This window comes from Triticum aestivum, chromosome 7B (genome assembly GCF_018294505.1).
Source record: "Triticum aestivum cultivar Chinese Spring chromosome 7B, IWGSC CS RefSeq v2.1, whole genome shotgun sequence".
Classification (NCBI taxonomy): domain Eukaryota; kingdom Viridiplantae; phylum Streptophyta; class Magnoliopsida; order Poales; family Poaceae; genus Triticum; species Triticum aestivum.
The window spans coordinates 580,018,418-580,030,590 of record NC_057813.1 but is presented as its reverse complement, the minus strand read 5'-3'; the positions used below and the strand labels follow the sequence as shown (position 1 = coordinate 580,030,590).

Below are 12,173 nucleotides of genomic sequence, written 5' to 3'. Positions count from 1 at the left end.
TGCTCTAAAAAAATGAGCACATAGTCCTGGTTCATTTACTTCGTACATGCATGGAAAAGAACGTTTCTCCAACCCTAAAAAAAAACGTTTCTCCAGGTCGTGCGGGAAGCGCAGATGGAAAGAAAAATTTCGCCTTGTTTCCGCGCCGGTTACGCACCTTAATTTCCGGACTAATTCCGTTAATCATTCTCCATATCTACAATGAGTAACCCTATATATACGCCGATTTCATCATCCAACAAACTAACAACCAGAGAAGAAACCGGCCCCTGGCATAGCAATTAGCCCCCATCTACGTGCATCAGATCCAAAGCTTCCTCTGCTGGCTGCTGCATCTGCATGGCGGACACGGGCGATGCCGACTTGTGTGCCATTTGCCTCGGCGGCATGGTCCGCGGCCAGGCCAGCTTCACGGCGGAGTGCTCCCACGCCTTCCACCTCAGCTGCATCTCCGCCAGCGTCGCCCACGGGAACCACACCTACCCGCTCTGCAAGGCGCCCTGGACCGTCCTGCCGGCCGTGAACGCCCCCGCCCAGGCAGTGGCACCACCGTCGCCGTCGCCGTCGTCATCGTCCCAACAGGTGCCCCACACGTACGATGACGACGAGCCGACCGTCGGGGCGCAGACCGCGGCGGCGACCGATGGCGGTGCGGTGGTCCTCAGGACGCACTGCGAGTGCCCGGCCGTCGCGAGGACCGCAGTCCGCGAAAACTTCGCGGTGCTCGTGCACGCCAGGGCGCCATCTTCGGCCGCCTCCGAGGCGGCGCGCGCGCCGCTGGACCTCGTGACGGTGCTCGACGTCAGCGGCAGCATGACCGGCCGCAAGCTGGCGCTGCTGAAGCAGGCCATGGGGTTCGTCATCGACAACCTTGGATCCGCCGACCGCCTCTCCGTGGTGTGCTTCTCCAGCAGCGCGAGCCGCCTGATCCGCCTCGTGCGCATGTCTGACGCGGGGAAGGCTGCGGCGAAGCGCGCCGTGGAATCACTCGCCGCAAACGGCGGCACCAACATCGGCGAGGGGCTCCGCGTGGCCGCCCAGGTGCTCGGCGACCGCCAGCACATGAACGCCGTCGCCAGCATCATGCTTCTCTCCGACGGGTAGGACACGTTCACCGCGCCAAGAAGACACCACAGTGGTGCCAGTACCCCCGACTACATCAGCCTCGTGCCATCTTCGCTCACGTACACGGGCGCCGGAGCCCGGCCACCGGCTGTTCATGCCTTTGGCTTCGGCACCGACCACGACGCAGCGGCGATGCACACCATCGCGGAGGCGACCGGCGGCACATTTTCCTTCATTGAGAACGAGGCGGTCGTCCAGGACTCGTTCGCGCAGTGCATCGGCGGGCTCCTCACGGTCACCGTCCAGGAGTTGCGCGTCGCGGTGACGTGCTTGCATCCCGGCGTGCTCGTCCGGGCTGTCAAGTCCGGACGCTACGACAACCGGGTGGACGCCGGCGGGCGTTCTGCCTCGGTCGACGTCGGCGAGCTCTATGCCGACGAGGAGAGGCGCTTCCTCATATTCCTGGACGTGCCAGCAGCCGAGGATGTCGATGACGTCACTGGGCTGGTCAAAGCGAGCTGCAGTTACCGAGATGCTGCTACAGGGCAGGCGGCCGACGTCGCTGGAGATGACGCCGTTGTCCAGAGGCCGGTTGAGGTGACCGACGTGCAGCCGTCCATGGAGGTCGAGCGTGAGCGCGTCCGCGTGGAGGCAACCGAAGACATGGCGGCGGCGCGGGAGGCGGCCGATCGCGGGCAACACGCCGAGGGCGCACGGATACTGCGAGGCCGGCTGGAGGCCGTGGAGCGTTCGGCGCCAGGGATGGCCGGCGACCCCATGTGCAAGGAGCTAGAGGACGAGCTGCGCATTCTTATCGCCAGCGTGGAAGACCGGCGGGAGTACGAGACGACGGGGCGCGCGTGCTTCCTGTCCGGCATGAGCTCGCATGGGCAGCAGCGCGCGGCGACGAGGCAGCTGCAGACTGGACGCGCCCCCAGGATGCGGCTGCAGACCTTATGCGCCCGCATGCCGACAGCTTACGTGACTCCGGCAATGGAGAAGATGGTGAAGAAGTCACGCGAGCAGCGGCAGACGACGACGGCGGCGGGGGTGGCGGCGCCGCCGAACAGGAAGCGTGTCAAAGGGCAGCAGCTAGACGTCGTAAGTGAGGAAACGTCAGAAGAAGCATAAAAAAACTAAATTGGTACTGCCGTATGCAAAATGGTGAACCATGTTGATTACTTTACTAGCAGTACTACTATAAGATTGCTTGCAACCCTGGTCTAGAAATGTGCAATCAAGCAACTGTGTGTTAATTCAATGCCTAAAGTGTTGCACTTTTTTTTTTTTTTGCAAACTCAATGTGACAAATTGCAACTTGGTCAAAATATAAATAAAAAGTTCCAAATCTTGGTGACTTGATAACAGTAAACTTGTTTTGTTAAATAGATAAAAGGTTTGCACAGGGCACTACACATGTGATACAAAGTTGTACTCCCTCCTATACAAAGTTGTACAAAGTTGCACAGATCCAAACTTGATTGATCGCGGCCTCTATACAATATAAATTGAAAATTATATAGAGGTTGCGGCAATTAACTCGGATTAGGGTGAGTACTAGACTACATCAAGCACATACTAGAACATCTATATCATCAATATAAAAAGACCCAGAGGGACAGATTCAGTTAATCTCGGCCATCAAACTAAGTCAATCCAACGATCTAGACTACTTCAATGGCGAGCGTTCGACGTGTTTAACGTACAATTAATATCATACTAAATATTGCACTAATCACATAATTAACACATAAATAATAGCATACCTAATATCCGTGTGCAATTAATATATTACCTAAATATTAACATGCATTGCACGGTCCTTGGAACTTCTCGGCCACAATTTGGTCCATTCTGGTCCATGTCCTGCTCATGTGGTTCACCCAATCCCCAACCTTCCCTTTCCTAAAAAACGAAGAGGGATCAACAACGAGCTAGCCTCCTGCAACCTCAACACGACTTGTCCGATTGGCAGGGGTGTTGCTAAGTGATGTGAAGCCGCATAAATCCGCAACTTGCTCCACGAGCCCGCCTCTTTCCTCCTCTTATGTCAACGGGACACCAAGGAAGCATGTAGCTTCCTAATAACCTTGGGTGTGTCGGATACAAGCTCCTCATACCTAAGAACATGACCTCCCGTGGCCTTGCCAAGCTTTCTTTCCAGTACTCAAGATAGCGATCCCAGAAAGGACCGTAAGACGAACACCCCTCGCAGAACATCGAGAATGCTTCATCCATGCTTACGGACGTACCTTGGTTCACCTTCTTCTCGAAGTGCCACCTTGAGACGGAAGGCATCTTTGGGCTCCCGGCAAAGGCACACAATCCGGCAGCCGAGGGTGGACACTGTGGGTGGGAGCAGGGAGAGCGGCAGGTGCACGGTGAGGGTAGCTTCTCAACGTCGTCGAGGCCTCCTGGACATAGTTCGATGAAAGGCACAAGTTGATGAGGACGGCCCACAAGTAATGGATGGTCAGCCAAGGTATAACGAGATCTGTTTACAATGGTAAACATGAGGGGCTTTGGCCAGGTGGTGCCGCGTTTCGGGTGCGTGGCGAGGATGATGTCGTTCGGGCGGGGCTTGAGCTTGTCTCGGGGAGCCATTGAATCCCTGAGGGAATTTGCTCTGATCCAGCAGTTGTTGTAGAGGACGAGTGGCGTGGACCTTCCTTCTCTTGTTGAAAGCGTTACTACAAGATTTTCGGTGTGGCTATTGGATGGTACGGCTTCAGATGGGCGAGTTCCCGGACTCTCTGTGGTCTCAGAATGATGTGCCATGACAAGACAAAGTAAATAGCATAAAACTACTACAATTCAGGCTAGGGTTCCAAAAAAACTACCGAATTTATTCTTTTCGCTGATAACTACCATGTCCGGGGTTGACCGTTTCAAAAAACCCAAATCACAGTGTGATTTAAAATCAATCCAGATTATGATAGGTAGGGCCCGCACCTAAATAGACTATTTGTTTGACTGTTTGTTTGACCATTAGCTTACACGTGGGGTCCACCTGTCAGCCTCAAACTTCTCTTTTGAATCATTTTCTCTATGCCCCATTTCGTCGAGCACCTTATGTGCGTGCAGCTCGCCGGGGAGGAGAGATTGGTGGCTCGCCGGGGAGGAGAGCTTGCTGGCTCGCCGGCGAGGAGAGCTTGCTCCTTGCTGGATCCGGCGCGTGACCTCAGGTGTGACCATGGCGGGTCGGGAGGCGCATGTTGAGGTGGAAGGCAGGCTGGCACCGTTCATGGCCGTACGACGGGCAGATTTGCTGGCCCGTACGCTGCAGGCGGCGAGGCGCAGCCGTCACCGGCCAACGCCGAAGGCTCGATTCCGGTGGTTGTTGTAGCTCTCCCCGACCTGGCCACCCTCTCGCGCGTCAGACCTGCGCTCGGCGGGAGCGGTCTCCGCCAAGATTCCGGGAGAGCACGCGGGGCTTGTGCGTGCGTTCACTCTTGCAGGAGGGAGAGCCGGTTGCGCAATACGGCTGCCGGCGGGGGGAGAGGTAGGCGGAGGTGGTGCGGTCCTGCTGCCGGCGGGGCGCAACGATGCGGTGCCAGGCTGAGCTCGGACGGCACATCAATGGCCTCAGCCGGCGATCTTTGAGGCCGGTGAAGGAAGGAACATGCGGCGGGTGGCGGATGGAATGAGGCGATCGGCGGCGACCTCACTGGCGACGGCGGAGGGCACCAGGAAGCGGGATCGATGGGCGGCGGCGGTAGGTCGCGCTCCTGCTGCTTGCTCATCCGCACGTGAGAGGTGGATGACGGCACCAGTCAGGGATAAAAATTGATTGTTTCTTCTCATTGTAAATTTTATTGATAATGACATGTGGGCCCCACAAGTCATAACGGTCAACTTAACTGTTCAGTTAACCGCGTTGACTTTTATGCCACAGGGAACCTCACATGTGGGCCATATCTGTTAGAAAACGGTTTAAACTTTAAGCACACTGCGATTTGGGCTTTTTGAAACAACACCCCCGGGCTTGGTAGTTATCAGCGAAAAAAATAAATTTGATAGTTTTTTGGAATCATATCTTGAATTGTAGTAGTTTTATGCTATTTACTTGACAAGACAAGCAACAGCTGCTTCCCTTCATCAAAAGAAGAAGAAAAAACAGCATCAGCGTTACAATGTTCTCCCCGTCAGTCGTACCAACACAACCTAGCGAATATGCATGTGAACAGCTTTACAATGTTCTCCACGAATTTATTTTTTTCTTTCACGTGAGTGAAGTATCTCACATCTTGAAACTCGACACACGTGTAGAACAAATCCATATGTACATGTGCAATTTTTTCAGAATTTTTTGTCTCTTCAAAAGTTCAACTTTTTTATAAAAAAAGTAGGGCTCATGGAGCGCAATATCCAAAACGATTTCATTTTCATACAACATCCCATTATTAAATACAGTCTCAAAAGACAAAAAAATGTTGTTTCAAATAGAAATAAATCCTTTTCTGTGACTGCATAATAGTAGCAAATATCAAGTTCCAGCCATTTAAGCTAAAACTCACAACATTACAGGCTTCCTCAAAAAATAACATATCTTCCTCCTATGCCTCTTCGCAGGAAATAAAAATACGTCCTCATTCTAATGGAAGGTCCAAAAACCTCAACGCAAATGGAGATGCTAGCGAGTGTTGGGCATTGGCAAGATTTGCCTGTATGGCAGGACAGCCTACAAACTTCTGTAGTCAAGAACAGTAACTTCCTCGTCAGGGGCATCGAGATCATTATAGCTGCAACCCAACCAGGACCCGAGATGAGTTAACCGGACAGCAAAGGATTAAGATATAGTGGAGTAGCATGGTAAAATTCAAAAACCAAGACATACTATACAATAACATAAAACAATACTTGCCCATACAACAACATAAAAGAAATGTTATCATAAAACTTTAAGCCCCACAAGTATAGTGATATTGTATTTTATTGCTGGTGTATAGACTAAATGATACTAAAACATAAGTTGCTTTACATTGAAGTATAGCGACATGGTATTCGATTGCTGGTAACAGTTCATATCTAGAGCAAATAAATATAACGAGACAATTAAATTTAGCATCATCATAACTAACTACTAACCTTCGCAAACGACGAGGATCATGATGGAAAGATGGTGGCATGGCTATAATTGGTGCTGGGCCCCCACCCATCATCGATCCAAGCACTCCTGAGTTGCCATGAGGTCCGCCATTTGGTTCGAATGGGGAAGGTCCTTGCTCTCTCAGCATATGCATGGCTATTTCTGGAGGTGCAGGAACAAATGGTCCCAATGGACTGAAAACAAAAGCACCCACACCATTTAGCAGGCTACAAAGTTCCTATTGAGGGTATATTGAGATTCATAGCTTTTCACGTACCCGGCACCGGGAACAGGCATCAATATCGGTGGAGCAGGGAATTCAGCCGAAAAAGGAGCATTGGAGCCTCTTCCACGGAAGGAATCAAACATCTGATCGTCAGGTCCATCACGGCTTGGAGAGCCATCACCTCTACCATGTCTGCCTCCATCTCTATCTGCCCTGTCATATTCTCTGCGATTGCCACGGTCATATCTCAGACGACTATCCATACCATTGTCAGATCTCCGCCTTGATTTGTCCTGCAAATCAGAGGTAGGATCGTTTTATCAAGATTGTCCATTGCATATTTCAATAGATGTTGATGCTGATGCAGTGTTGTTCTAACTAGTAAGTAGTAACAGGAAGGCAAGAGACATACAAAATATATCTTCAATAAAAGTAGGGTATTAGTGCAGACTAATTTAAACCACAGATTCAAGACCAAGCTTCAACCATAACTAAAACCATGAGTAGAGCAAATACATAAAACTTGCAAAAGGTATGCAGCACTTGCAGGTTATGCTATTCTATATTTTATTTAAGAATGCAAATGGAGTGTGTGATTCTTACTGCTGCAGATTGCTGCATAACTGGTGTTCCACCTGGTGCATTAGGGTCACTGTTCACAAAGGAAATACTTGATAAGTATTACCACCTAAAAAAAGATTGATGGTACTGTCCTACAGATTGAAATAGAAGATTGCAGGAACATGCCTCATGTAATTTTGGGAATAAATATCCTCCCGGAGGTTTGAAGTAACTTCTAACACAATCTCTGGATGCTTGAGCCTCAAATGCTTGTAAACAAACTCAGGAGCATGGAAAAGTTTTGTACAGCCCTTGGCTCCACAGCCATATTTCCATCCATACTTCTCATCCCTTATTTTCCTGACATGAGGTTCAAGGACTTCAGCAGCTGCTGCATCAATTTTATCCTTGGCCGTTAATATAACCATGGGATCTTGACCAGTCAACCTTTCCTGCCAGTAAGTATCCAGCTTCTTCTCCCAATCAGCAGCATTGATATTAGTTGTACTAGGAGTCTTATTATCAGTTCTCACATGACGAAGGCCTTTTGCCTCGTTCGTCTCGGACATGCCATAGTAATCAACTCCATGAATACGCCATAAATATGTAAGAAGGGTGTCAAGGAGCTCAACACCTTCAAGGCCCTTGACAGTTGTTAAGCCTCGGACTATAACTATAGGGCCCATAGATCCCATATGTGATTTGTCTACATCCGACTTCTCATGATCACCACTTGACAAGACATTTCCCTGAATACCCTTCTCGGTGTCCAGCCTACGGACAAGACCTAGGGTTCGTTCTATGTCAGTTTGAATTCGTCGAGGTTCAGAGCTGACCGGATGAGCCTTAGGAGCAGCAGAAAGAGGATCTGTTTCTTTTGAAGAACCTCTGCTTTGTTTTCTTCTTTTGTCACCATCTGCATCATCCTCGGAGTTTCCATCATTGCCATTTTCTGATTTATTTGCTGCAGACGCAATTATTCCAGGGCCACTGTCCAGCAGAATATTAGTTATCAACACGAAATCCAAATGAGCATGATAACAAAAACTGTAGGAAAGTTACTCACAGGTCCAGAGTTCCATTTTGCAAATCAAGAAAGAAATCCTTAGCGACTACTTTACAGCGTTCATTCCTCCTGTGTAAGCAAATCGAAATAGACCAATATTAGCAAGACTAAACTAACGACGATGCAGAAGGAATTAAAATAAACCGTAAAAAAACTCTGCATGTAAAGAGATGTTACAACCAAAACACTTTCCAAGGTCAAGGGTATGACAAGGGTAAAAAGACCAACAGAGAAGTATTAACATGGTATGCAACTCCACCTTTCAATAACAGATAATAAGTTGGTTGGATGGTACTTGTCTTTCAACCTGCAAGTGAAAAAATTGAATTGGACAGTTAAGTAATTGGGCTATATGTATTCCTGCTGAGGCAAGTTAGCACATGGAATTACATCATTACAAGCATACCAGTCCTCATTCTTGTGGAGATCAAAATAAGCACGTTTCTGGGTAGTGATGTATTCCGTCTTGTACTCTTGGTACCTTGTTAACAAGCACAATAGTAAGTAAGAACAAGAAGATGGCACCAGAGATATAATTGAAAATATTCTTTCACTAATGAGAGTAATGATTACCTGCTCTCAGCTTCAGCTGGTGATACATCATCCTCAAGAACTTGAATGAACTGTTTGTAGGTCATTAAGCCTTCCCTGGTAAGATGCATAATCATATAAGAATAGAGAAATATGCCATCAGAAACACACAAAGCTATGCTCCAATCTTCTATTTGAAACGTTAGAATGGATAGGTCCTGAAACTTGAGAAGAAAGGTGCCTAAAGCTACTGAGGAATGACCCAAATAAAAATCTGATACATAAATACGAGTACGCTTAAACTACAGTAGGAGTCTTCTCAGATTTGTTCAATTTTGAGGGGGGAATGGCTCGGACATCAAATCAAGCAACTCCGTGTTCAGACGCATGCTTGCCAGAAAAGTTTGGAAAAAAAAGGAATTGCATTCTGCTGCAAATATAATATCTAACATGTGTTATTGGCGTGCATCAACATAGCATAGAATTCATGTGAAGTCTCCACATTTGTGTCTTATTACATACTCCTACTTACATAAAATTGCTGCTCAGTACAATGTTCAATTCAGATTGGTCAACAAAGTATCTAGAAGAGATATAATTTGTTCTCAAAGACGAAAGAAAACCAAACAAGAATTATGTTACCGACTTGCAAACATATACTCCCTCCGTTCACAAATATAAGATGTTTTGGATATTTCCATATGGACCACATACAGACTGCAATGAGTGAACAAACACACTAAAACATGTCTATATGCATCCAATTCAGAAAAAAAAAGTTGGAACATCTTATATTTGTCAACGGAGTGAGTATTATACAATAGTAACCTGTTCCAACTTCCCATGATCCTGCCAAATACTTCACATATCTGATAAACATATTAAACAAGATCTTTTCTGATAGAACTACCAATATACTCCCTCTGTCCCAAAATTCTTGTCTTGAATTTGTCTAAATACGAATGTATCAAGTCACATTTTAGTATTAGATACATCCGTATCTACAAAAATCTAAGACAAGAATTTTGGGACGGAGGGAGTACAAAAATCTTTAGCAGGCAAAAAAAAAAAATTTAGGACAAATCATGAATCAGACGTAAGGAAAAAGGCAAAGGGGTGAGACATTTTCATATTTCCAAGGGATGCAATCGTTTCATTTGTGTGTAACAAAATTCCAGCTCATGTCTTGAAGTTGTTTTATTTGGGTATAACAAACTTATGTAATTCCATTAGATGGCAATTTAAGAACTACAGGGAGCAAAGTGTGGGACACAGCAACACAATTTAGTTTCTCCTTCTATAGATCTCAACTCCAACAATCAAATCCAAAAAATGACCCACAGGTTTGTTGATGCATCAACATGCAATAGCACAAAAGGAATCAACAGAATATTGAACTGATAAGTTAAAGTTAGACCATGTACACATATAGCACTTATACCAATACATAATAGACTTGGACCATCTAACCTTCTAATGCCCTCAACTATCAAGAATTCTGATTTCCACATCCACATATTCAAATTTCTATGTACTCCATAAGGTATCATGTGTTCTTGAGAAATCATGGATGGTATCATGCAAACAATAAAACAAGTACAATTGCAAAATATGGTGCCAAAACATGACTTTTGTTCTGCACATAAAAAAACTAAATCACTAATTGATGCAGTTTGAATGACACACTATTCACCACGCTAACTGCACCAAATTGCTCTTCCTTGTACAAGACATAATGTATATAATTTATATCCATCAACCTTTAAGAATGACTTTTTGTAGTGGTAAAATGCATGTTCACACCAGGTTGAAAAATATAAGATTTAACTCGACTACTCCAAACAAAATGGGCCATCCATTCATGTCTCTCTTCTGAACAAGTACCAACGAATAAATGAACTTATTGCAGATATGATGAAAATGGCAAAGATGAATATGTTAAAAAAAGGATTAGTGTAAACCGTGTAGCATGAATATCTATGCAAATATGCAAGAAAACTAAAGTAGTGCACAACTACATATATCTCAAGGTTTTTACATGGGATTTTTAATGTAGATTTATGCTCAATATAGGAGCATGCACATCAAAATAGTGGACTATAACATGCAAACAATAAAATAATCAGCAAAGTTGGCCTCATGTTTATTATCTTGAGATAAAAAACTGAGAAATAATTCAAATAAGTCAATGCCCAAACTGCCTGTTGTTAACAGATAAAGAATATTCTCATAAGATTCTCCATTTGACTGCATCCAAAACATACACCAATCCTGCCTTCGAGAGTTTAGCTGCTAGATTACTGGGAGGAGGCCTTTTGTGGTGGTGGTGGTAGTGCTGACTGTAAAAAGAGCACAAGGCTTGCTGGTGGCTAATAAGAGTAATTAGGAATCAAGGATCCAACGTGCATAGAGCCAAGGATCAGTTTGCTTTCGAACATCAAATATGGAGAATTTCTGAGAAGATTCTCTATCTGTTAACTGCGGCTAAGAGCATAGCAGAAGACTTAATTTGCATATTATTTTACAATACTGACAATTCCTACATGTGCCCAGGAGGAAAAATAAGAGTGTCCAGAAACCCAAAAGACTAACCATAATAAGGAAATAAACATGTAGATGTAGGTAATTATATACATATATACCTTTGGGTATTCCCAGGACCATCATTCGGTGCCCCAAATCTAGAATCAGGCCAATCTGGATATCACAATTGAGTTGTCATCAGATTTTCCACTGAATGAACAAGGAGTCTTTTCTAAAGGTAAAAAGAAACGATGAATCATGATAACAAAGTGGTAGATAAATATATGATCAGGTGGTCAAATTTCGAACTGCAACTAAGAGCATCCTAGGATGAAAGCTAATGGTGCAGCCGAGCACTCATAAACTTTTCCCACCGATGGTTTGATGTTGCGTATACTTACTTTTGGAGACTAATTGATAGGATGGAATTCTCAATGAAGGGCAAATCCTCACCTGAAGCACGATGCCTGCCGTGGTACCGGTCATCGTCGTACCCACCTCTGCCTCCGCCACGGTCGTACCTGCAGAAGCAACACCATGAAACCTTACGACCCATCTCGGGAGCTAATCAGGCATCCAGTACGAAAAGCTCGATCAGCGACCGAGCTGAGGACGACGCCCAGAGTCCCACAGCCCCTGGGTGCGTTATCCGTACCGTGGTGGGGGGCTGCCGCGACCTCCTCGGCGGTCGTACCCGTCGTCCCGCCTGGACCGCTTGAAGGGCGGCGACGGGGACCTCCTGGACGGCGGCGAGTGGCGGCGGCGCGGCGGGGGGCTGCGCGAGCCGCGGCGGTCGCGGTCGCGGATGCGCTCGGGGCGCGAGGAGCCGATGGGCGGCGGCGGCGGCAGGGAGGGCCGCGGGGGCGAGCGGCTCCGCTTGCGGGTGGGCGGGGGCCCGCCGGGCGGCGGCGGCGGGGGCGGGGGCAGCGGCACGGGGCGGTCCTCGGGGCTGGGGCTGTCGGGCGGCGGAGGCAGCGGGCGGGGCGGCCCGGAGCTGGGGTCTACGACGTCCGCCATGGGAGGGGCGCTTGGCGGCGGGGCAGCTAGGGTTTGCAAAGCCGAGGAGGAGTGGAGCGGCTGGCGATGGAGCCGAGGGAGGGGGAGGCCGAAAT

The 12,173-nt window shown here is 47.5% G+C and overlaps 1 protein-coding gene and 1 pseudogene across 1 annotated transcript; one reads left to right on the top strand and one right to left on the bottom strand.

Annotated features, from left to right (window-relative positions):
• Positions 1-262: 262 nt before the first annotated feature.
• On the top strand, positions 263-2,276 carry LOC123162178 (E3 ubiquitin-protein ligase WAV3-like; annotated as a pseudogene).
• A 3,146-nt stretch (positions 2,277-5,422) lies between these two features.
• On the bottom strand, positions 5,423-12,149 carry LOC123156388 (serrate RNA effector molecule). Its single transcript, XM_044574517.1, has 12 exons — positions 11,717-12,149; positions 11,515-11,582; positions 11,181-11,235; positions 8,581-8,655; positions 8,414-8,488; positions 8,267-8,314; positions 8,008-8,076; positions 7,128-7,931; positions 6,984-7,032; positions 6,432-6,673; positions 6,154-6,348; positions 5,423-5,807 (listed from the first exon to the last, which is right to left on the bottom strand). The coding sequence occupies exons 1-12, from the start codon at positions 12,076-12,078 to the stop codon at positions 5,747-5,749; spliced, it is 2,103 nt and encodes a 700-aa protein (XP_044430452.1). The 5' UTR covers positions 12,079-12,149; the 3' UTR covers positions 5,423-5,746.
• Positions 12,150-12,173: the final 24 nt, after the last annotated feature.

Bases quoted from the DNA above. Each gene is read 5' to 3' on its own strand.
- LOC123156388 (XM_044574517.1), bottom strand. From the start codon at position 12,078: ATGGCGGACGTCGTAGACCCCAGCTCCGGGCCGCCCCGCCCGCTGCCT. The intron at 8,077-8,266 runs GTGGAGTTGCAT...TTGCTTACACAG, and splicing joins TTATTATCTGTTATTGAAAG to GAGGAATGAACGCTGTAAAG. The intron at 5,808-6,153 runs GTTAGTAGTTAG...GTTGGGTTGCAG, and splicing joins GATCCTCGTCGTTTGCGAAG to CTATAATGATCTCGATGCCC.